The 25246-nt window shown below is 45.1% G+C and overlaps 1 protein-coding gene across 4 annotated transcripts in view; it reads left to right on the top strand.

Moving 5' to 3' along the window:
* Positions 1–12337: 12337 nt before the first annotated feature.
* The window catches only part of DISC1 (DISC1 scaffold protein), a 207852-nt gene continuing 194943 nt past the window's right edge, over positions 12338–25246 (top strand). For 2 of the 4 annotated variants that reach the window (XM_055810641.1, XM_055810645.1), the window contains exon 1: positions 14387–14490. In XM_055810641.1, coding sequence (XP_055666616.1) covers positions 14415–14490 — 76 coding nt within the window. In that variant the 5' untranslated portion in view covers positions 14387–14414. Of the gene's footprint in view, positions 12450–14386; positions 14491–16960; positions 17009–25246 lie in introns of those variants that run through there. The other 2 variants (XM_055810642.1, XM_055810644.1) reach the window with 2 other exon arrangements.

The raw sequence follows: 25246 nt of genomic DNA, 5'->3' as shown, positions 1-25246 counted from the left end.
CCAGACCATTCCCATTCATCATTCAGGGCGCAACATCCAGCCCCCATAAATTAAACCTCCACCAGAAGCCTGGAGGTCTTCTCCACCTTGCATCTGGCTCTACAACCCTACTTAGCAAGGCTCAGGGGCTGATCATTGCGACATCTTACCCAGGTCTGGAGGCTTGGGGTAGAGGTATTTTTCGAATAATAATTAAGTATCATCTTTTTGCCTTGAACACCTGAAACGTAGGTGAACAAATAACCAAACTGACCAAAACGTTTGCCCAGAGCTGATGGGCAGCTAGACTGGGAATAAGGCCATTTACCCCCTCCTGTTTGCCATCAGGTGGTGTCTGAGAGCTCCTTCTGGACAGCTTCAAAACTATTCCAGGCTCACAGCAGAAAACACTGCCCGTGAGGGATGCCCAGCCCTGGAACACAGCCCTCCCTGGACTATGAGTCGTAAAATAAACTCTCTGGTCAGAACGGCTGGCTTTGGTACAAAAGACTACAAAGCTCACAATGAGTAAAAGAATATCCTACAAAATCCTTCTTCAGACTTCCCCCAGCCTCTTCCATGAAACAATTAGTGGATGCTCTTGTTTTGAACTCCGTGACTCACTCCTGTAATGCAGTTGTGGCCTGTGATCGCTCAGTCGCTTCACGTGTCGCAGGGAAACAGGCAATTGTGAGAATTTCCTCTCTCCCTCCCTGAGCCTCCCCTTGTAGCTCTGCAGCACGTTAGTGTCACCGCAATCTGGATGCTCGCATTCCAGATGTGCTGGCTCACCCTTCAGGCAACACTTCCTCAGTTTTAATGGGTGACCAAGAAGGTTCTGAAAGAGAAAATGCCTCTTAGTACATTTTACAGTGCTTTGTAATCCAGCTGCAAGTGCAGTCCTTTTATCAGTGGTCTTAACAGTTAAGCTGTGGCTTGGCTCTACTAGAGTTTTACTTCTAATTTGGTATCTTCGCTGTGTGTGCGTATTTGTAAAAACTCCATTAAAGATAATAGACTCTATTAAAGCAATTACACTGGCTAATGTCTCCCACATTCTTTCCTATTAACCATATTTAACCTTACCAGTCAGCAGTATATTTACTGTTACAAACTAGTAAGTGATTTTTGATTGCTGGGTCTGCATAACATACATGTTTGTGCAACTTTCCAAGTACACGGTAGACATTTAACATGGAAAGACATTTAACAATTAAACCAAAAGTGTTTCCAGAGATTCCTAGAGCCCACAGAATATGTTTGGAGGCTTCTCTGTGCTTCCCTTGCCTTGGCCATGCTGTGATAATTTTGACGGCAGAGCATGGAAAAAACCCTGAATAATTTGCCAACTTTTTCACAGCTAAAAGAGACTGAAAACAGAAAATTGAAAAATTCCTGCTGGTGGTACCACACACCAGAAACCCTGCCCTGTGTCCATTAAACAGGGCTGTACGTCTGTCAAAAGGAAAAGACTATTTCATTCTCTGGCTGCTGACTGCCAAGTGCTGAATTTCTGCTGTTCCCGGGAATGGCAGAGGGGTCTGTCGCAGGAGTGGCCCGGACGGAGCCACCCGCAGTGTCCTTCATGCAGGGTCCCCCCAGCCCCGGGGGTGGCTGAGTCAGTGACTCCCACAGCCGCGGGCAGCAGCTGCTCCTTGGTCAGGGCTCGGGGATGGGGGTTTCTCCGCGTGACGCTCAGGCTTCTTGCTTGTCTGCTTTTGACTTCCCTCTGCTTGATCTCTTCTTTCAGACCCTTTCCACCCCCGATCTCTTTGTTATTTCCCTTTGGCAGTTGCTTTCCCTCTTACCACTCGTCTTCTTTTCTTTCAATTTCTTCCCATTTTCCTCTTTTAGCTTCCCTGTTCCGCTTGGTTTTCTCTCTTGCTTTCTGCCAAGCCACACGCACCACTTTCTCCCTTTCTCATCATTTTCTCAAGGGCTGAATCACAGCATTTGTATGGCCCAGAGCCACCTCCCACAGCTCGGGGCGCTCAGCTGAGGAAGGTGACCTTCCTTGGCTCCCTCTGTAGTCAATGGGGAGAGACGGGAGCCTCCAGAAGGTGACTCAGTTTTTAAGGCTGTCGAAAGACCTTACAAAGAAGACTGATGTTCTGCCATGGTCTGCCAGTAAGACAGATAAATAGCCTAACTTAAGAGCTTTGAATTGGGAGCCAAAAGTTATTTAGGATTAAAATTCTGCTTTTGCACAGTCTTTTGGCACATGTCAGATGGATGGGAGCACAAATCAGAGCATCTTCCCTCTATCCAGCATTGCCCTCTGTCCTGGTTTCAGCTGGGATGGAGTTAACTTTCTTCCTAGTAGCTAGTACAGTGCTGTGTTTTGGCTCTGATGTGAGAACAATGTTGACAAGTGCTGATGTTTTGAGTTGTTGCTGGGTGATGTTTATACCCAGTCAAGGACTTCTGGGTTTCCTGGGCCCTGCTAGGGAGAGGGCTGGAGGGGCACTTGAAATGGGGAAGGGACACAGCCAGGACAGGTGACCCAAGCTAGCCAAAGAGGTATTCCATACCATGGGACGTCATGCTGAGTATATAAGCTGGGGGAAGAAGAACAAAGGGGGGACATTTGGCATTATGGTGTTCGTCTTTATGAGTAAGCGTTATGCGTGATGGAGCCCGGCTTCCCCGGGGATGGCCGAGCACCTGCCTGCCCATGGGAAGTGGTGAATGAATCCCTTGCTTTGCTTTGCTTGCGTGTGTGGGTTTTGCTTTACCTATTAAATTGTTCTGATCTCAACCCTTGAGTTTCACATTCCTTTCCAATTCTTCTCCCCATCCCTCTGACGCATGGTGCTGGTTGCCGGCCAGGGTTAAATCACGACACCTCCCACGTGCCAAGCTTCTGCCCGCACCCTGACGGTCAGCACAAGTTGTGCCTGCAGCATAGCAGCAGACCCACTGACAGAGCCTCCCAGCAACTCTCCCCCACCCCAAAGTCCCATCTCTGTGCCACAGACAAAGCTTTTGGTCCGCCTTCAACAAGCCAAGTGAGCATTTTTGCTCCCGTTCCTTTTTTGCTCTAAAAATAAGTGTCATGTAAGGAATAAGGAAATAAAAGTGAAAAGGGAAGCAAAACTTTCATTCTCACCCAACCGTTCATAAGCAGAGTCGGCACAGCTTTTGTTTTGCTGGGAGAATGTCTCCCAGGGGCTAGGTTCAACATTTTGAATGGAGCCGTGTTTAGCCTTTTCCATAGCAAATCACACAGGAACCATGAACCGCAAATGCAGCCTTATCTCCATCCAGACATTTGTTCCCAAGGAGATTTTCCCAGTTTTCTGTGATCAGACCGAACAAATACAGGCAACACGCTAACAACCCTCCCAGAGTTTCTCCTAGGCATGCTCTGTTGTATACTGAAATTGCTGACAAGCTGTTACACGGTAAAGGCCTATGTAGAAATCTGGTCCTACAATCTGCCTGCGAGGTTTAGTCAGTGGCTTTCCCAAGATTTTGCCTCCAGCCTGGATCATGGCTTTTATCGCTTGCTGATCCAGGAATGCAAAAATCTGTTGAAGTGGCATGCTCCCTCCCCTTCCCTGTGTGTCTCTGCCCTCCCTTCCCTTTACACACTGGTGGGCACAAGAGGGTACGACCACCCTCCCATGAAAGTCCCTTGTCCCCAGGACAGGCTCGGTGGGATGCTCTTTCCCACCCTAACCCTTCTCTACAGGTCACTAGCAGAGGGAAAACTGTGTCCACGTCCACATTCTTTGGTCCAGATAGCTCTTGGGAGTATTCTTCATTAATTTTATTACTGGCTGCAGGACACAAGATAACAGAAAAGGGTCAGTCCTTGGCCTTGTGTCTGCCCAAGGTGCTGTTGTGCCGGTGGCTGCTGCAGTTGCTCTCTGCCCCACCGGCTGCTGTTCTGTGTGCAGCTGACTTGGTGGCTTTGATAATCAAATTTTTATGAGCCTGTTAAATAAAATGCTGGCATTGAGCCACTGGCAAGTTGTAAAGCTGGCCAAATAATTGGAATAATAATTCACTCATACTGAACGTGGTCCATTTGAAGGTGGTGCTTATTTCCTGGATGGAAACGAATCTCTTCTGAGGATTTGGTTTAGGTTAGTTCACTGCATAGTTTACTTCAGACCCATAATTTTACCACTGATATGTAAAGTAGGTTCATAAATAGAGCAATAGAGCCTTGGCTGTGCTAGGAGATAGGGCTATGCACTAATGTAAATTATAAATGTAGAGTTAGAAAACCTAACAAGGCCAGCTGGCAAACTTCCACGCATTATCTCACAATAATTGCTTCCAGCCAGTAGATATTTTTTGTACAGTAGAAGACAGGTTATTTATATTATATATTTATCCTAAAACTGTAATAACATCCTCTGGCAAAGGTATTATCTGATGGTCTCTGAAATGGAACCAGCTTTTCCTCTTTCCAGGCATTAACAAATGAAAATCTTTGTGTCATCTTATGGCATTTCCTGAATTGGAGAATAAAACGAGGAGGATTTTTAATTCATGCAGTTTATTTCTTAAAAAGTAAATCTATTTTTGACAACAAGGTTTCCCAGAATTGTTACATGTGGTTTGTATCATTGACCAGAGAAATATTTCCTTTATGATTCTAATCAGGCAGAAAAAACAGTACCACTAGCAGGACTGGCTCTGGGCTTAGCACAGTCAGAAAAATACCTGTGAACAAACAAGGCGTGTGAAGGTCACAGAAAAGAGTATGTTTTTTCCTGTCGCCTCAGAAATGCCTGAACGCCTGCTATGTTGCCCATCCGCACATTCTCAGACAAGCACTACAGTAGTGAGGATGTGAAGCCAATGGTTAGGAAGACTAATAAGGGTGTGTTTTAGAAATCTTAGGCAGAGACAAATCTTAGTGATGGGCCAGGCTCACTACTCAGTGTAGCTGTTCCATCTGCCAGTGATGACGAAGAACAAGTGTCATGGTTTAACCCCACACCAAGCCCCACAAAGCCGCTTGCTCGGTCCCCCCCGTGGGATGGGGAGAAGAATCAGAAGAGTAAAAGGGAGAAAATTCATGGGCTGAGATAAAGACAGTTGAATGAGTAGAGCAAAAGCTGTGCACACAAGCAAAGCAAAACAAGGAATTCATTCCCCCCTTCCCACCAGCAGGCAGGTTCAGCCATCTCCAGGACAGCCGGGCTCTCTCATGTGTAACGATGACTTGGGAAGACAAGCACCATCGCTCTGAACACCCCCCCCTTCCTTCTTCTTCCCCCAGCTTTATATGCTGAGCGTGACATCATTTGGTAGGGGATACCCCTGGGGTCAGCTGGGGTCAGCTGTCCCGGCTGTGTCCCCTCCCAGCTCCCTGTGCCCCCCAGCCCACTCGCTGGTGGGATGGGGTGAGGAGCAGAGGAGCCCTTGGCTCTGGGTAAGCCCTGCTCAGCGGCAGCCGAAACATCCCTGTGCTATCAACGCTGTTTCCAACACAAACCCAAACACACAGCCCATACTGGCTACTATGAAGAAAATTAACCCTACCCCAGCCCAAACCAGCACAATGAGAAAGCAGGAGGATGGTACCCACGATTTATGAAGATATCTCAGGTGCTTTCCAGTCCTTCGGTAAATTGGGAGGATGTCATGAATATTAAGAAATGGGTTGGCCTGAGCTGTCTGCTCCCTTCCCAGCACAGGTCTTGGCCAAGGGAGTCTCTGCCAGTGCCTCGGTCAGGGGACTGCCGGGTCTGGCAGAAGGTCAGGCTGTGCTAATGACAGGATCCTTCCCATAAGGAATGCTAGCCTCAGGGAATTCTAGGCAGGTTGGCTTCACCTGTGCCCTGGGCAAAGTCACTGAAAATAATGTAATTACTGGTAAAGAGCCCAGTCAGTTGTGAACTGAAGACGCTGATGCAGTAAGTACAGAGGGCAGTAATGAAAACGAGCCTCGCCAGGCCTGAGGCTCAGGATTCATCGTTGATGAGAGCACAAGTTTGGTGGGTATGGGCCATCATGAAGGTAAGTTTTCTGTCAGTTATTTGAACAGTATCATACAACAGCCTGATTTTTTTTTTTTTAAAAAAAGGTCCCATTATGTAAGATCAAAGTATTTAGTGGTATGAGATCTGGTGGATCAAAAAGGCACAGTTGTCCAAGAAGAACTGTTAAGGAATGGGAGTTACTGTAGTGAAGTCTGCATGAAGAAGTATAAGACTTACTGCTGTTTAATGTTTTTATCAATATCTGGGAGTAAACATAACATTTCTGCTAAGAAATTGGATAGTGCAAACACTGGCCAGGTGGCAAATAATGATGAAAAGTCACCTGGAGTGGCCAGGATTGCTCAGTAGAGAGCCCATCTAGGCAAGTGATGTCTTAGTACAGTCCTAAAATATCTAGTTAAATTAGACATCTAAAAAGCAGGAATACAGGCTGTACCTACAGGAGGTGAATTTCAGAGGGTAAGCACTGACTGGAACGCTTTGGAGAAGCCAGAACAGAGAAGCAACTCAGTATGAGCTCCCAGTGTGATGGAAGAAAAGGTGCTGACTGTCTTTGGATACACAATTGGTGAGAAGTGGGTAGTGATCAAAAGCCTCACATGAAACCATTGCTGGAATAGATATCCCACTGAAGCATTCCCACTGAAAAAAAGCACTGAAGATTTTCCTGCTGGCTCTTCAGAGAGTCACAGAAATAATTCAAGAACTGGAAGAAAAAGGCCTTTCACCAGCTGCTGTAGAGTTCAATTTAGTTTATTCGAAGGAAGAAGATACCAGCCTTCGCCACCTAGGCTATGAACACTTACATTGGGGTAAAACCCCTGGGTGGGATTCAGTCACCTAAACATGGTCACTTACAGCATGTTTAGACTCCTTTGGGCAGAGGTAAGGATGAGATGAATTCTCAAGGCCCTGCTCAGTCCTGCCTCTGAGAGTGCTGCATATGTGCCACAGCCTCAGGCACAGTGTGCACCCCCTGCACCGAGCCCTTCAGTCGTCCTGTGCCAGCGAGTTCCCCCGGCGGCTCTGCGAGCTCGGCACGTAACAGAAGAATTGTTTTAGCAGAGCAGCAAAAATCCCCTGCAACTCCTGCTAACATAATCACGTGCAATCAGAGAATAACCTGCAGTTCCTGATGTAAACTCCAAGGACAGTCTCTGCACAGACACATGTGGATCAAGTTGAATTTGAAGCCAGACCCCATCCTCCAGCTGGAGAGCCAATGCACTGGGTGTTCGGCCTCTGGACTGTGGTCCTGCTCTAGCACCCCCTGGATTTCTGGGATGCGGGGAACATGCTTTACATATTTGCACTTTTAATACCTTGTATTGATGTTTAATACATCATTTAAATGCTCCTACACATATAAGGTGTACTGGCATGAAAACGTGACAGAGCAAGGCAGCAGGAACTCATTGCCAAAGCTAACGTTCGAATGCTCTTCGGGGCTGGGTGTGTGAGCAGCTCTGTGGGGCCCCGTACAGGCCAGGGCACCCCCTCCCCCTCAGCGCCCACCTCCTTCAGGCACAGCAGCCATGTTGAACAGCTTTGGTTAAGTCGCAGGATCATTCCTCAGCCGGCGTTTTCGCCCCAGCAGGCCACCTGGTAGCCTGATGCAGTTAGCTGGGGACTGACAGGAGTGCGGGGAAGCCAGCAAGAGCCGCCGAGTCCCAGTGCTGCAGGATGGGACAAGCTATTGCCACAGCTCCCTGAAGGTGGGAGGTGTTTGTGAGGGGCTCTGTGCCAGGTCACTGTGACTTTCCAGACCCCAGGCCTTCCCCTCTATGGGATCCACTCAATCCACACGGGGAAATGGATGTATACAATGGATGTATATGATGGATGTATATACAATGATCATCTTACGGCTAAGATGACGTGTTAAAGGGGAAAGGTCTATTAAAATGAACGCTATAGCCAAATAATGACAAGTTCAAATCCAAATACACGCATCTTGTGAAAAAAAAATCCCCACAATAATGACGGTTCAATAGAAAATATCCTGTATCCAGATGTAGAAAGATGAATGCAATAATGGCTGCTTACTTAGTGGCTGTACTGTAATGTTTTAACCTCAATTTGTGAGAAGCAGTAGATACGGAAGACTGTGAGACAAATAAATTTGAGCCAATTTGGGATGTGGGGTGGGTAATATGGTAAAAAGTATGGCTGCTGGGGAAAATTCTGCTTTTTAAACCACCAGTGCTCCTGCTTTCATTTCTCCCAGTATTGTTCCTGGTTGATTTACTGACTTTAGAATTTTGGCTGGTCTACATTACTATGAGTAAACATCCCTAAAATCCATTTTTAAAGCCTGAAGAACAGCAACATGAATCCTCAGCTTGTTTGCTAGCGATCAAATGTCTCTAGAGAAACTAATTCTTTTCTTAGACTAATTTAAATTTATAGGAAGGCGCTCAGTCAAAATAAACACCCAAAGGCTTAACTCTTTTGATTTGTATATCCACTGGATTAGGACTTCAAACATTTTTGAGTTATCTATACGATTCTTAATCTCATAAATATTTTGAACTGAGTGGTAATGAGCTCTCAGCTTTACTCTTGTTTTGAAGTCTGCCGTGACACCAGTTGAGTCACTGTCTTTGGAACAGGATCAGAAAATGATGCCAGTAAAGTCAACCAGCTGCTCCGTTACAGCTGTAGATGAACAGCAAAAAAGATGGTTCTGGAAAGTGAAATGTGTTCACCTGTAACAACAATCACATTAAAGTCTCACCAGTTTCTTCAGATTTGCACGTGTTTGTTTTAAAAAGTTGTTTAAACTTTTTCAACAAAATCCTGGCTCAGGTGAATCCTGTAGGAGTTCTGTGATTTAAGAACTAGGAGTGGGATTTCTGCAGTAAGCACTCCGATTTGTTTTACTTATCTATTATGAAGATTACCTTTATGCTAATCACATCACAAAGCATGTTCCAGAGTTATTGTAAGTACCCACAGAGTAACTAAAGCACAATCAAATTCAGAACATTTCATTCTGGATAGGGCGTGATAGTGTATCTAAGATAAGCACCGATTAAAGCTGTGCAAAAAATTTTTGCTTCAGTTCTGTGGATGAGCTATATATATATATATACTTCAAAGTTCTTTGCAGATAAACCCCAAATGCCCTTACTTTTACTGTGTTTTGATGGAAAACAATCCTGGGGGGATGAACTTCACCACTGAAAGTGAAATGAGTTCTTCTGGTTTTGGATATTTAACGTGAAAACAAAGGAGAAGTGGAAGAAGGTGTTAGTTATCCCTGCAAAAGATGTTACTGAGGGGAAAGAAAAGGCAGTGAGCTGAGCCCTGAGGGTGTGCAGGTGGAAAGGAGGCAGCTCAGAGGTGGCTCCAGCAGGACCAGGCAGTGGAAAAGTATCGGCCAGGTTCTGGCTTCTGCAGAAGGCAGCAATGTGGGGAGCTGGAGCTCATGGCCACAGCAAACCACTGAGCTGATCTGCCATCTCCCAGCCTCCTGGCCAGCCATGGTTATCGCCATCCCTCGTCCTGAGCTTTCTGGTGAGCTAAGGCAGCCCAGCCGGCTGCCCTGTCTCCCCACGGGCAAAGCCTCCACCTCTGGTCTGTGCCAGCTGGTGCTGCTGTTCTGCCCTCACCACCCTTCCCGGCCTCCCACCTTATGGCAACTTCCCCAGCCCATGCTGAGGCCATGCTTCAAAAGATGCCATGTAAATAGCTTTTAAAGTGAAGGAGAGATGATAAGAAGAACAGCTTGAGAAAATCTGTATTAGAACATGAGGACATGAGCATGACGCTTATTTACTTTTCTGCTCTGTGATAGATGCTGCAGTGCCACATGCAAGCCTAGCTTAAAAAGATCAAGATGTCTTGATCCTGGAGAGATCAAAATAAATAGGTTTAACATGTCTTGGATTTCCTTCTTTTTATGCTAGGCAACCCTTTTTTTCCCCCTCTGAATTTGACTTGAATTTGCAAGTAGAGTTGGCTTCCCTTCAGCGGCACGTTTTGGTGAATACTTTATTTACAACTGAAATAGAAAAGGTCTCTGGTGTAGCAATGATGGGGTAGAGGGCAAAAAACAAAGATGAATGCAAGAAGAAGAAAAGCCGAGTTTGCAGCTGAGCTATGAGACAAACCAGAGGTCGTAAGGGACAGAGCTACAGGAAATCTGTTCACTATGGCAGCAGGTGCAGGGGGGAGTGCTCATACGCTGATGTCAGTTGGGAGCGAAGGTACCACACAAAGCAGCAGCTATGTGTAGACAATGAGAAGCAGAGAGGGCAAGGAGTGGAAAACAGAGGGGGCAGTTTTGAGCTTGCATGAGGGCTCAGGAAGTTGTTTCAGAAGGAAAGAGACAGCAGCACTGCCTTCAGTACACAGGAGGGATTGTTAAAATTTAGCGGGATTTCTGATGCAGCCTGTAATGCTGTAGTTTCACAGTCGCTTTCAACTGGAGAAAGGTTTTTGGTGGTGGGGTGAGGAAAAAAAAAAAAGGTTTAAATCCAATCTGTTCCCAGTTTACTGTAGAGACAGAGAAACGCTCTTGCCAGGACAAAGCGGGCAGTAGCATGGGGGAAGGGAAGGCAGACACAACTGGAGAAGAAGTAGTGGAGGGAGCAGGCAGGACCATTTCTTTTGGCAGCTGTGCGTGTTTATGCTATCATAATGAAAATTGGAAATTAAGAAATAGCAAAACACTCCAGCTCCCTCCTATCTAATCTAAACCAGAAGACAGCCATACAGTGTCTGCTGTTAGGTATGCTCTTCCGTGTAAATTCTTACACCATCCATCTCACTCTAAACACCCAAGTACTGCCCAAAAGTGCACGGGGGCAAACTGTAGGTGGGTAGATTGTAAGCTCTGGATGTCTCACCATGTCATTTGGATCAGACCTTCCACGAAGGGCACAATTCAAACAGCATTAAAACCCAAGAATACTATTCTCACCTACTAGTATTTGCTTCAGAAGCCTATCTTCTTCCTGCACCATTTTCTCCAGGTATACTTCTCTGTTCAAGCTATCTGCAATCTCCCTCCAACTCCCTTCCAATGGTCTGACAACTGAATGAGAGTGACTGTCCAAAACAGATTGCCATGTTCAACATATATATATACACACACATACACACATGTACATATTCACACGTACTGCTGATGATTTACCGAGGAAATGAATTACGGACCACTGAGTATTCTGTTGTTGTGGGACTTTTTTGTTAAATATACACATTGACGTGAGTACACATGAGGTAAGGCAAAGCCACCTGAAGCAGAAGTGCTGAAGTTTAGGGTAAACGTTAATTCTCTAGTAGATTCGGAGCAAATGCAACCCCCACCCCGATTAACAGGGTTTCTTTCTGAGTACAGATCATGCCATGATTCTTTCCAATACTGATTCAGACAATAGTTACCTTTTGGTGGCTTTGGACTGATTAGCATCTCTAGAACCTCTGCTCTTCATATAAGCCGCTGAAACAAGTCTGCTGCTGATGCTGTTATTTGTGGTAGCATGAACAAAGGCTGGCTGCAAAGAGCTGCAGAAGGACCTTCCGAGGCTGAATGACTGAACAATCAAACAACAGATGAAATTCACTGTGTGTAAACTGAATTGGCACCTACCAGTAAGAACAATCCTAGCCTCTCATATAAAATGAAAAGCCCTGAGATGATCACTGCCACTGAGAAGGAAACCGTGGGATTAGTTACATACCAGAAAATACCAGCTAAGTGTGTGGCGGCAGTCAGAATAAACAATCCAGTGTTACAGACTCTTGGTAAAGGAACACAGAATACAACAGGAAACATGAACATGCCACCATAGCTAACCCTCACCCTTACATAGCCCCCCAATCCCAAAAAGCAGAAATAGAAAATTTTAGAGAGAGGCAACAAAGATAATAAAAAGTTTGGAGCAGCTTCTGTACAAGGGCAGTCTGAGTAGCTTAGCACCACGCAGTTTGGAAAAGGGATCACATGATGTGATAACACATATGGAAATCATCAGAGGCACAGACACGCTGGGAAAAATCTCTGTTTCTTCAAGCACAAAAATCCGGCAGCTCTCGGGCAGCGAGTCACAGGCAGGCTCAGAGCAAGTGCTGCCTCGCACCGTGGATGGAGAGCTGGGGAACCCCTCACCCCTGGATGCTGCCCGAGCCGAAAGCTGAAGCGGTCTCAAGTGGGGGCTGGGCAAGCGCTTGGAGAGCGTGAGAGCCACTGCAGGGTACTGAGGTGACAAACCGAACCGAGCTGAGGAAGCCCCCGAGCAGGCATCGGTCAGAGGCTGGGGGCATCCAAAGGGGAAGTGTGTGTGCTGCCTTGTTCCTACTCTTGCTGAGGCAGCTGCCCTGGGTTTGCGTTGGAGGGAAGGTTGCACTAGATGGGTCTTTTGTCTGCACCAGCACAGCAGCCCTTTTACAACAGATTTCTCTTCATCTGACTGATGGGAGCTAGCACTGACATCATCTGAATCAGATGCAATACAGCAAGGCTGAAGGAAGAAGGAGAAGGCTGCGTGGCTGTTTTCGGTAGGCACAGCACAGCTGCTCACTCTCTTCTCTCACAAGTCAGGAAGGGCACAGGCTGGAACATGAGGCCAAAACTCCCTTAGCATGTCCTGTATTTCTTAGTAAATGGACTGAAACTAGAGAAGTTATCAGTTGTTAGATAAAGCTGGGCTTTCTTTTAGCAATTTTTATGAATGTTAGGAAAACTTCCCTGTGCACAGATGGTATTTTTAACTTACAATAGCATTTGCTGCACCTGAGCAGGCAGAAACATTTTTGATGACAGAGGTCATCCTGAAAAATGCTGATTTCATGTACATGGCTAATACAGTAGATATGATGATCCGTGATTGAAGCAGGTATTATTTTAGTAAAGTTAATAAAAAGCTGTAGTCAGTGGGCAGTCATAAGCTTATATAAGGCTCATAATTATGGGTATCAATAGAAATAAAGCTGTCAGTAGAGAAATACCAGGGATAGCAAAAGGCGAGGGAGGAGGATACACAGGAAGTGATGGAGGACTAAAATGACTTAAAACACAAAATAGAGAGGGGATTTTAGTGGAAATTCATGTTGTTGCAATGACATGAAGTTCAACGGGACAGCCTCAAGAAAGGTACAGTGATCTTAGAAAAAGAACTTGGAATTATTTGCTTTATATTGTGGGTTAACTCTGGTAAGCAGCTGAGCTCCATGAAACCACTTGCTCGCTCCCCACCCCCAGCGGGATGGGGGAGAGAACTAGAAAGGTAAAAGTGAGAAAACTTGTGGGTTGAGGTATAGACCGTTTAATAGGTAAAGCAAAAGCTGCATGCACAAGCAAAGCAAAACAAGGGATTCATTTGCTGTTTCCCATTGGCAGGCAGATGTTTAGACATTCCCTGGAAAGCAGGGCTGCGTCACGCTAAGGGTTACTTGGGAAAACAAATGCCCTTATTCTGAACATTCTCCTTCCCTCTTTCCCCCAGCCTTTACTGATGAGCATGATATACCACATGGCCATGTGCCCTGGGATATCCCTTTGGTTGTTGGGGTCCCAGCTTGTGTAGCCCCAGGCCATTCGAAGGCAGGGCAGTGTGAGAAACAGAAGAAGGCGCCGAGGCTGGAGTAAAGCATTGCTCAGCAGCAACTAAAACATCCCTGTCATCAACACCGGTCACAAATCCAAAACAGAGCTGAGCTGTCTGAGCCGCTATGAAGGAAATTGCCTCTATCCCAGCCAAAACCTGTACATACACATAAACGACAGCACCTTGCCGCAAAATGAGAATGTTCTGTTTGACATCGAGATGTCACACCACACAAAAGTAGGGAAAACACATACAGGGCATTGGCTACTTAAAGCCCAGGAATGCCGTACTAATTGCACACGTGTGCGTACCATGGAGACATGGAACACGGTGCTGGAGCTGGGCTCACCAAAGGACACATGATGGCTCAAAGAACCCAGCAATGCACCGTACGGCTAAAGTTGCAAGCCAACTGTTTCCCATAGTGTTTCGTGTGTGTGTGTGTGTGTGTGTATCTATCTATCTCTATATCTCTATATATTTGGTGTAGCCACTGGCCAGTGACGCTGGGCCTGCAGCTGGGACACGCCAGGGAGGCCATATGCCTCCGTCCCTGTGGCAGAGGCGGCTCTGGGCTGCGCTGCTCCCTTCGGGCTGATGAGGACGGGGAGCCGGACCGGGATCACCTCCGCTTCCCTAAGGTAGCGCCGGTGTCCTGCAGACCTGGCGGCACAGGGACGGAACAGCCTGAGCCCACCGCCTGCCTCGCCCTGCAGGCCCCTTGCTCCGAGGGCCTGTGCAGGTCCCCACGCCTGCGGCCCCGCGCCGAGGGCAGCCCCGCTCCCCCCCGCCACCCGCGCCAGGCCCACCCGCGGCCCGCCGCTTCCCCAGGGCGGCGGGGCTGCCTGCGGCCCGCCCCCGGCTGGGAGGGGCCGGCGCCACCGTCGCTTTCCGCCCCGCGGAGGGGGGGGCCGGGATGTGGCGGCCGCAGCCCCGGCCAGGCGGGACCGGCAGGCGGCGCCGCGGCGGCGGGGGGGAGGCGGCGAGTTCAGGTGAGCGGGGGCGGCCGGAGGGTCCGCGGCTGCGATAGGGGGGCGCCGGGCCGGCGCGTGAGGCGGGGAGAGGGAGCGGGAGGCTTCACCCGCCGTTACCCGCTTCCTTCTCCATCCCCGCGCGGGGGGCAGGTGCCCGTCCGGAGCGCCGGAACGGGTGCTGAGCGGCGGGCGTGGTGGGGCGAGGTAGCGCCCGGACGGGGCTGGGTCTGAGCCCGAGCCCGGGGCCGGGGCTGGCTGCGCTTCCCCCCGCTGGAGGGGCCGGGCAGCTCGGCTAGGCGCTGCCTTGGGCCGGGAGGGCCGGCAGCTCCGCGTGATGGGAGTCGTACTGAGTACGAGGGAATGTAGGGGGTTTTAGGTGAAAAAATACGCACCTTTCATTTCTCAGTCTGAAAGTTTTAGGATTCCTAAGTTTTGGTGTTTTTTTTTTTTAAGTCCTCAGTGATGTTAGAGTACTTCTACTGTGAAATAAATGCTAAGAAAGCGTGTTACAATGCTGAAATGGCATCATTATTATTTTTGTTAGCTCAAAAAATCCTTTAATTTACTTCAGCCAGTGTGAAAGCAGTTGTGTTGATAGAAAGGTGCAATCTATTTATTTATTTTTAAATAACCTATTGCAAAGAGGGAAGTAATGGTGCTCTTAGAACGAAGTCACCCATAGAGTATCTCCAAACTTGACTTAAAGGAAGGAAAAGGAAACTGCCATCTTAACAGAGAAGCTGTGTATATACTTGCATGAATAACTGATTTCTGTAATGTGGATGTGCTGCCCTGCTCCCCTGGCGCAGCAGCCACCAGCCAGCTCCAGCTGGGGCTGCCCACCTTTCAGCGCCTGTGCTGGTGCAAGGCTGGAGCTGTGGAGAACTCCTGGAAAAAAAACCCAGAACCCTTCGCCTTTCCTGGGGGACCTGGGGAAGAAAGGCTTGTCGCTCGCCCAGCGCATCCTCTGCCTTTTGGGTTGATCGGGATATGTGGTTCTCCAAGCTCCGTTAGTCCAGCAAGGCTTTCTGCAAACACCTCTGTTGTCCTTGCCAGAGGTTTAATGGAAAACAGCTCATTCATGTTTTGGTAATCCATGCAAATCTTTGTGTACAAGTGCTTGAAGTAACTTTCTTCTATGCTTCTGGATAGTGATTTAAGAGCTCTGCAGTGAAGTGCTTTTGTAATAAAGGCTTTTACAAAATGTGCTGCAGAATCATACACCAGCAAGCAACTACTGGTAATTAAAAGTAAATGAGAGTTTTCAAAGAGATGAGCAAAGTACACTGGGATGCATTATGTCTGGTTTTGTCCTTTTGTATTTGCTCATTTACATGCTAATTTGCAATTGGCCTTACAGAACTCATGAAAATGGGAGAAGTTCTACTTTATTAAACTTTTCTTGTTGTTTAAATACTAATGTAACTTGAATAATGTTGTACAGGTATTCCCCCATCTCATTGTTGAAGTTGTGGTTCCTTCTAGGAAGGCATTGACAGTGGTTTTCCAGTTGAAGCTACAGTAGATTTTTTACTGTTGAGAGGGCTTTTAGGCACTTGTGAAACTGAAAAGTAGGGATGTTTAAATATTTTATTAAAAAAATCCCGAGTTTAGAGGTTTGTGGTTATTTAAAATGAAGTGGTCATGGTGGATGAAGGGAATGTAAATGAACTCCCAAATGCTTATGAGCAATGATTTGTACGCTTGGCATTAAGACTATGTCCAACTATGTATTTTTTTCTTGCTTTCCAGTGCTTATACTATCAAAGTTTTTTTGTGTATAGTGCTTTGAGATTGGACAGTGAAAATAACGTGTTCTCATACATGATACTGATGATGATTACAGTGCAGCAGCACTATGAAGAGCGGTCAGGGGCAAGCATTGTATTGCCGCTGGCTTCCTCCCTCTTCAAATTTAGATAAATCAGCCTTTGTTCTCTTCAGTAAAGTGAAGTCAAAAGTTTGGGCCTAAGCTGCTGCTGCTGGAATTGTAGTGGGGCTGTGCAAGAAAAAAGGATTTATTAGCACCAGGATAAATTAATTGTGATGAACAGGAAGACAGAAAGAACTGCAAACAATGTTTTGTACTCGCAAAAGCGAAAACCCTAAAGGTTAATTCTGACTTTGTTCACAAATTAGGCACACTTGGTTAGGCTTTTTTTGCTCACCATAACTTGGGCCTCCAACAGCTACTGAACCACCTGACCTTTCAAATGAGATTCACTGGAGTGTGTAACACCTCCCGAGCACTCCTCAGGAGTTACGATTTTTTTTCATTTTAGCATTAGATTTACTTGAGCAAACATTATTTCTAATTGAGTGGCAGACAGGCTGTGGCCTCTTCTGGTTTCAGCCATAACACGTATTAACGACTCCAGTGGAAAGGGGTTTTCTTACCTCCAGCCTCAAAGGTGAACAGAAAGGAACCTGCAGAGTTGCCATAGTGATTTCCAAGTTCATCCTTAGCATCTTGTGTCTTTTTTTCCAGAGAGCAGCCCTTTCATGCTGTGTCACTTAGATTAGGATTGAGCCCAAGGTATGTTGTAATACTATTCAATATTCTTGAAGGAAAACTGCTGCAAAAACCTTATGTATTTGGGATGAATGTGCCCTTTGTAAATCAGCAGTCACAAGAGGAAAAACTTGGCCCTCTGACACTGAACAAAGACTATTCTGCCTATGTTAAGCATGGTAGTATCCTTATTTGGAGGTGTTTGCTTAATTCTGCACCATGTTAACTATTTAACACTCAATTTAAGTTTCTTTTTTCTTCTCTTCTAGCATATAGGCATGGATTCCATTAACTGCTCACCTGAAAAATGCTTTCAGGGAGAAATATTTCTGTATTGAGCCTCCTAACTGCTGCTGTGGAAGCTGAGATCTGCTATTGACATACTTTGTTTGTTAAACATGAGTTTTCTGTATGGAAATTGAATTAGCTATTGACATGGAGTTACTTCCCTATTTATTGATGCTGACAATGTGAAGTGGCTTAATGACTAATCTGAAGTCTGCAGGCAGAGGGGTGAGATCATGTGCTTGCCTCAAGTAGGGTTTCTTTGTTCAGTGCGATTCCTTTGGGGCATGCAGAACTTGGAGTCTGTCTCCCCTTTGTACATACTGTACAATGCTGCTGTCTCTGTTTCAGACCCTCCGTCTTATAGCCACACTTCCTTCCAGCACCTCTTATTATCTCTATGTGATAAATTACTAATTGCAACCTTGCTGCCTAATGAGTGTGATTGGTGGCACTTTCTATTCTTTCTCACTCCTCTCCTTCCTTTCCTTCCTCTGTTGTTGCCTTACGAATAGGTGTGCTAGTTGTTTGACCCTGGTGTCAGAGTAAATGGTCCAGTTACTTTGCTCTCTTTGCCTTCTGTTAATATGTTTGTTTGTAACAACAAGTGTAAAAAAAAAAAAAGTTAGATTTTTACATTAAGTAGTAAATATTTACTACATCAACAGCTGTGTACTCAGAATTAGGGATGGAAAATGCATTTCCTTAATAGCCCTTCGCTAGCTCCTTTTTTTTTTTTCTCCAAAGTTCTATGCATTACCTGTATTTATAGATCGGATCAAACAGCACCTGAGTCAGATCGGCAATGGTAACAGTAATTTGCTAAACAGTGTATGCATGTTGAGATGGTATCATCTCCTTGGAAAAGAGTGATGTGGGAGAAGTGGCTCCTTGAAACCGAGAACAGAATGAATGTCTGTGTGTAAGCTTTCCCTGTTCTCTGCAATGGCAGGAGCGTTGGTTGTTTGGAGGGGTTTAGTGGGCTCTGGTTGAAAGGTTTCTTTTGCTGCACTGAGAGGTCAGTGGGCCAGGAAAACATTACAGATGAAAATCTCTTAGTAGAGTGACTTTGAGGTAGCCTGTGGAGTGAAAAGTCAAGAGGTTGACGGTGAGTATTGTGAAACTGAGTAACAATGGAAAGGTTAGTATCTGTGGGAAAGGCAGGAACTGGGATGGGAGCTGGTATCATTAGATTTTCTGAACTGTTTGGCAGATATCTGTAACTGTGTGAGGTGATGCATGTGGCATTGGCATAGCTCTTCAAGAACTTGCTAAATTCTGGATAATAATAATGGAAAATTAGAATCAAATGATAGTGTGATGTTTTCAATGTGTCTGTAGATAATGAAGTTTGATAATGGCTTCACAACTGTGCTGATTGATGGGATGAACAGAGTAGTCCCTAGCTCAGCTCGTCTATCTGGCAGCACTTTGAGTTTAAATCGGCAGTCAGGCCCTTGGGTCTGAAAAGTATGTTTTGAGCATTGAAGGAAACCATTCTTAGAGTCTTCTTGTTTTGTTTTTGGAAAACCGTAAAGTCTCCAGAGAGCTTGAGAAGTGGAAGGACAGTTTTTTCCTGCTGGTAAAGTGTTTTCTTGCTGTTTCAGTGGGATACCAAAAGTATTTTTTTTCCCATCTTTAATGATATGATGGTAAGCATCATTTCCACCAACATACCAGCTTAGTTTTATGGATTATCACTACTGCAGATATACAGGCATCTGGAGTGGTGCTGCTGAAGACTATTTGCAAGGTCAAATGCTTATAGCTGCAGGCTTTTTTCTTATGTTATGGCTGCCTAATTCTTGTGGTTTGGTTGTTCCCCTTTGCCCCCACACAAATGTTTTACTTCAGGGAAACACGCTGGGGTTCCAAGGAAGGAGTGTCACTGAGCCTGTTCAGTGTGCTAAATCCAGGCAGCCTCAGCCCTGGGAAGTATCTTTTTGTTGTGAGGGCTAAGCTGATCCTATCAGGAAGGGTTTGTTTTTACTTGTTGGAGGGCATGGCTTTGGGGACAAGACTTTTCCCCCCTTTGTTAGGGTTTTGGTGGGGAGTGGTTACTGAGGCAGGGACGAGTTTGAATTTCATGTGCTGGGCTAAGATCCAGGTGCTTCCTGTTGCTGATGGCCCATGGAGACCCAGGTGATGGGGGAATGGGCAGCACAGCTGTTTGTTGGGGCTTGGCTGTTCCCATTTATTGGGAATTTATTTATTAACTTGTCAGTATTTGCACTAATAGCTTAGGCTGTGAGCTTGAGCCTCAGCTCAGGAGCTCAGCTGTGAATGTGTTGTGTTCCCAGCTCCGCTCTTGAGGAGTGATAGGCACAGCAATCTCAGCAGTGCAGGACAGGCAGCTGCTGAGTTTGGTGGTGTCTTATGTTGCTTTGGGAAGATTTCTTTAATTTTAACATCTTTGTGGTTGCTGTCCCCTGTGGGAGTGACACGGAAGGAGTGCTGACATCTGTGCATCAGCAGCGGTGTGGAGTCTCAGGGGCATGAGGTGTTCTTGGATGCCCTGGATTGTTCCAGGCTATGCTGCCACTGTGGTGGGACAGCACTGTTTTGGCAGGGCACCGTGCTGAAACTGCTCCTGTTCTGTCTGGAGCCCTTGTTTAGGAGAGCAGCATGTTTTTATTTGCTTAGAGCAGTGAAAATCTTGAGGGAACTGTCATTGAAATTGTGTGAGGAGGGCCTGGTCACTGTTGCCTGGAGTGCAGCACCAGTGCAGTTGATGGTCCAATGGCTTTGCTCCCAGACTGGTTAATAATCAACAGGCATCGCGTTTCCCCTTTCCCAGGGGAACTTGAATGTGGCCATGGTGAAACAGCTGCTGTCGTGTTCTCATGCTTGTGGTCTGCCAGGGTCTTGAACAGACTTGGCCATGAAAAGAGCTGCTCCAGTTAATGGTTCCTTCTGAGCGGTGCATTAGTGTTGGCTGTCTGTTTCCTGTGAGAATGAAGATGGGGGTGGGGAGAATCCTGCTTTGTCGGGGGGGTCTCAGGTTGCTGTAAGGTAAGAAAAACCAGCTCCTCCTCCTTTTTTATGCAGAGAGCATGGTATGTTTTACCTGTTCTTTTAGCAGATTAAGAATTTTCCTGCGATGGTGCCAGCTTTTGCCAATGACAGAATTTTCCATGGGATCATCTGCTCCAGGGCCAAGTTAGGAACAATTTCCTGTTAGCCAAGGAGGTATTCTCTGCCTGTCTTGAGTATAGTTATGATGCTTAGTTTTCTGGAAGTACATCTGTTACTATCTTTTTCTCTATGAGGTAGGACTGGGATCTAATAACCAGTGTTGCTGTTTTTGGAAGAACAATCCATAGGACTTCTGATTGCCCTTTGTGAAATCTGCTGGCTTGCCCTGTTGTTCTTCAGGGCTTTCTGTTTATCCCCTAGAGTACAGTTGGGAAGATTTTTAGTCTTTGGTTTGACTAGGCTGTGTATGTTCATGCCATTCACGTTCCAGACTAATTGCATTTAATTTTAAAATAGTTTAGCTTTGTTATAACTAGTGCTAACTGTGTGTAGCAACACTTACGCTGTGTTTCTGGTGAGCTTGGTGTGGCGCTGGATTTCTTGATGGGCGTCCAGACCTTTCTACTCAATCTGGACACACATGCTTCTGTTTCTGCTTTCTGTGCTGCCAGGTGTTGGTGAAACTCTGTACTTTGCTTAGGCATTAAGTGTGGCCTGAGTAAGTTTAGGTTGGCTGTGGCTTTAATATTGAAAGGCCAATATGACTGGTCAGTGCAAGCTGTATGAGAAGTACGTGGGGTTTGCTGTCTTTCTTCCAGGTCTCTTCTTAGGAGCAATTGTTCCACATGTTAGCTGTCTAAAAATGATCTCTAATGAGTTGAAAATGGTGATATAAAATATGAGAGAAGTTTTTAAAGGAGGATTATAATGCAGGGAGCTAAGCAGGGTATAATAATAGTAGTAAAACAATAAAAACCCAAACAGACCAGGAGAAGACAGTGCAGAGAACAGCTTAAGGCTGTTCTGAGGAATTCAGTGTAGCAGCCTGTGTACATATCATAAGCACCAATGTTGTAAAGTAGTGGGAGAAGAAAGTGACCAGGCCCAGAAATCCCTCAAATTCTAAATAAAATTAAGAAGGAAAATAGGAGTTGTAGAAATAACTGTGTTTGTAAACTCAGTTATATAGAACATATATGTCTGTGGCACAGTTATGGCTGCCTGATACTGCTGTGTGGCAGAGTGTTCAGGTTTGCCTTTTTCCATACCCATGTTATAATCAGACTTCATGGACTGGGTAGAGTAGAGGCAGTATTCCCTGGGCAGAGGTGGTCTTCCTCCTTTCTTTACCAGGAAATTTGTGACAGAGGCCGGTTTTGTTGTAGCTGTTCAGAGGTGATGTTACAGTTGTTGGTGGTTTTTTTTTTGTGTGTGTGTGTGTAATGCCCTTGACACCATTTAAGGGATTATGTTTTTGAAAGGCAAGTGTCTACAGACAGTTATAGTCTCACAGATGGCTCCATCTTGTCCTCCAATTGGCAAGCAGCCTAGGAAAAGATATCAAAATAACTTTTAATATAGCAAACTGAATAATGCCTTGAGAGAAATGCTCTCCAATGTTTGTACAGGCAATAAAAAAGCCTCAGTAATAAACATTTTGTGAAATAACTGTAGTAGATCAAAGTGACATTTAAGCAATGCTCATGAGCACCATTTAATCACCAGCTAACTACTAAAGGTCTGCTGCTGTGCAACAATAGAGTTCCTATGTTGTTGTGCCTTACTGCATCTGTCTTGCTTAAAGCACTGACCATCATTAAAGGTTGTGATTTCTCTGTGTGTGTATGCTTAAATGCTGGTTGAGAACGCATTTATTTCAAGTACTGAACTTTATTCTTAATTTTGTTCATAGAAATCAGCTGTTTCCAGCTTCCAGGATGTGATGAAACTATTGTTTACCAACTCCCTTGTGACTCCTTTGTGGAATTAAAATGGATAAATTGCTTTCTTGCAAAGTTGGATGCATCTTCACAGATGAAAGTCTTGAACTTTTGCTCTGTGTGTGTAGATAAGTAGTGGGATACTGCAAATCCCTATACATGTGTTTAAGGCTTAGAGGTATAACACGATAGTTCGGGTTGGACGGCACCTCAGGAGGTCTCTGGTCCAACTCCCTGCTAAAAGCAGGGCTGACACTGAGGTTGCCAAGTGCTTTATCCTGTTGGGTCTTGAAAACATCCAAGGACTGCACAGTCTCTCTAGGCAGCCTGCTCCGCTGCTTGGCTGCGCTCCGGGTGAAAAAGTTTTTATTTGTATCCAGTCTGAACCTTTCTTTTTTCAAGTTATGCCTATGTCTTGTCCTACTCCTGTGCATGGATTGCTGTTATCCTCACTATTGGCATGTAGCATCTTAGGAAACATTGTTGCTAGCAGAGTGTAATCGGATGGTTTTTATAACATGTTTAAATGTTTTAGAGTAGCATACTTGGCATTTCTTGATTTACTTTCCTTCCTATAGCGTAAAATAGCATTGCATGCATTGGAATTTACTGTTGCTGCAAATATATTTTTATACCCAAAGAGGGCATTCTAACCTTAAAGATGTTATTAGTTCTGCCTTCATGGCTTTCTCTGGTACAGAAGTCCTTGCTTATGACTCAGACTTCAAGGTAATTTAAGTTTAAAACATTTCATATATTTTTGTTCTGTAAAGCACTATGACATTTTTATTGTACAGAAATGAAAACCCATGTGTCTTCTCTGTATCTCTCAGTTTTATTGGCACTTCTTTGTTTTTGTAAGGCTATTCATACAAGATGTTCCTGCTCACTGAGAGGTGGAGGGGGATGCTTTGTAGGTTGTAAAACTTCTGCAAGTACCTTCAAAATACTGTGAATTTTTATTTCCCCCTAGTCAGGAGAGGATTTAAAAGGCTTCCAACTTAAAGGCAGCACAGTTTCACTTGGGAATTAAAGGAGCCTGTCAATGAACTTCTATGTCTGGACTATCCTAATGGACTTACTTGACACAGATATTTAACAAACATACTTTCCTGTAACAGATCTGTGGATTTGTATAGACTTGTTTAGATTTGGAGTACAAAAACTTAGGCAGGCACAAGTCATATTATAGATAAGTTAAGGAGCCATCTAAATGTGATGTTTGCATTTGCTTCAAATTTCTGGTGAAAATGTGAGTTAAACCTGAAGTTTCCAATGACATTTCACTGTACAGAATCCCACACAGAATAACATTATTGCACGATCTGCCATATGGGGGACCCATGACTTTAAGGTTTAGTAGTTTTGAGCCTATTAGGATTCTGTCTTAATCTACCTAAAATTCTACCTAAATGCTGCTTTCAAATTCTCCAATCTTTTCCATGAAGACAGGAGTTCTAAAGGTACAAAGCCTTAGGTGTATTCTTATAGTGAAAATATTTTTTTTTTTTTCCCCCGAGATGTCTTTCGGGAGTCTTGTGTAAGTCCTTAGTTCTGCCTTGGGTGTGCATTGTGACTATGGGCAAGTTGTATAGCTTCTCACATGGTCTGCTTTAACCCTAACGAATGCAGCAGATTACTGCAGTACCTCAGGACTGGTGGATCAAATGTCTCTGAAAAAGCATTGCTTTCCCTGAAAGGAAGCTGCAGCAGTTTGTACTGCTATTTTTAAATAATAATACTTGTTAGGAGTACTGTGGGTGAACCTGAAAGAAGCAGGGGAAGGAATCTGTTGCTACTACACTAGTACTACCTGGGGGCCTGTCCCATACGACTGAAAGGGACAGGCAAATGTGAGCTACCTTGCACAGGACCTTGCTAGTCCTGGATCCTAAATTCGGCTTTTCTAAAGCAAGTAATATATTTTTTTTTAAAAAGTATTGGAAATAATGAATTAACGATCTATATTTATTCTGGAAAACAATTTAAATGACACTCTAATGTTTTCCTCTGCCAAGCTTTTTGTTACTGAAGTGGATCTTCTCAGGTGTGCGTGTTTGACACCATATGGTACAATCTGTATCTTTTTTATACATTTAAAATGCTAAGCTGAATCCAGAATATGTTGACCTGAAAAATGGTTTAATTGGCTTATTCAAGACAATCTTCTTTTACTAAAGAGAATATTTTTGAAAGGTCATTCTGATTTTTGTGTTTACTTCTATTGTTTTTTAACTTGAAGTATTTTGCTTAAGACTTTGTTTCATTACAGTATCACACAGAGTCCTTGGCACCCAAAAAACATCTGCAAGCTCTCTCATAAGGGTACAATTTCTTTGAAGATTAATATGGTGCTTTAATTTACTTGGGTAATAAAATCAGACAGGTAAGGTTCAGTGAAAGGTGACAGATCCTATGGCCTTGTACTGAAGTGAATACAAATAGCATGTGGCAGAAATGAGTTTTAAAAAACCTCTGGCAAAAATCTGTGCTTTTGTTGAGCATCATAGGCATATGTTAATAAGCGTAACCTGTATTATTAGGTAATACATGTCAGCCCAGGGAGACTGTCAGAGTAAATTGTGGCAGGTAATTGTCTTGATTTCTTAGACGTGAATAGCAGTGATTTACAGTCACGGGAAAGAAGCTCTTACAAGAGTGTTTTCATTGAAATGATCTCAAAGGGGATGAATGGAGCTAGTGTGCCTTTAGAGTGGGGTTTGGTTTAGATGCTCATACAAACTGTGTGTGTGTGCTGTGAAAGAGTAACAGGAGCCCAGAGAACTGGCTGAAGTCCTGATAGCTGAAAGGCTGAGCACCTGGAGCCAAGCAATGAAATCAGTAGGCACAGCTGAAGTGGGGTTGGGCTCCTTTTAAATGCACCTGGAGAAGCCTAGAAACTTCGGAGCCCTGCTGATGGGGAGTGTGAAGCAGGGAAGGCTCCCCACCTGGAAAAGGCCGGGGTGATCTGAGGGGGCTGGGGAGCTGGAAAGCCTGGAAGCTCATGTGAGGAGGATTGTTGAAGTAAGTTGAGATGCACTTGTTTGCCCTTGTAAAGGGG

Source organism: Falco peregrinus, chromosome 7 (assembly GCF_023634155.1).
Source record: "Falco peregrinus isolate bFalPer1 chromosome 7, bFalPer1.pri, whole genome shotgun sequence".
In the NCBI taxonomy this organism is placed as follows: Eukaryota; Metazoa; Chordata; class Aves; order Falconiformes; family Falconidae; genus Falco; species Falco peregrinus.
This window is presented reverse-complemented; position numbering and strand designations above follow the sequence as displayed.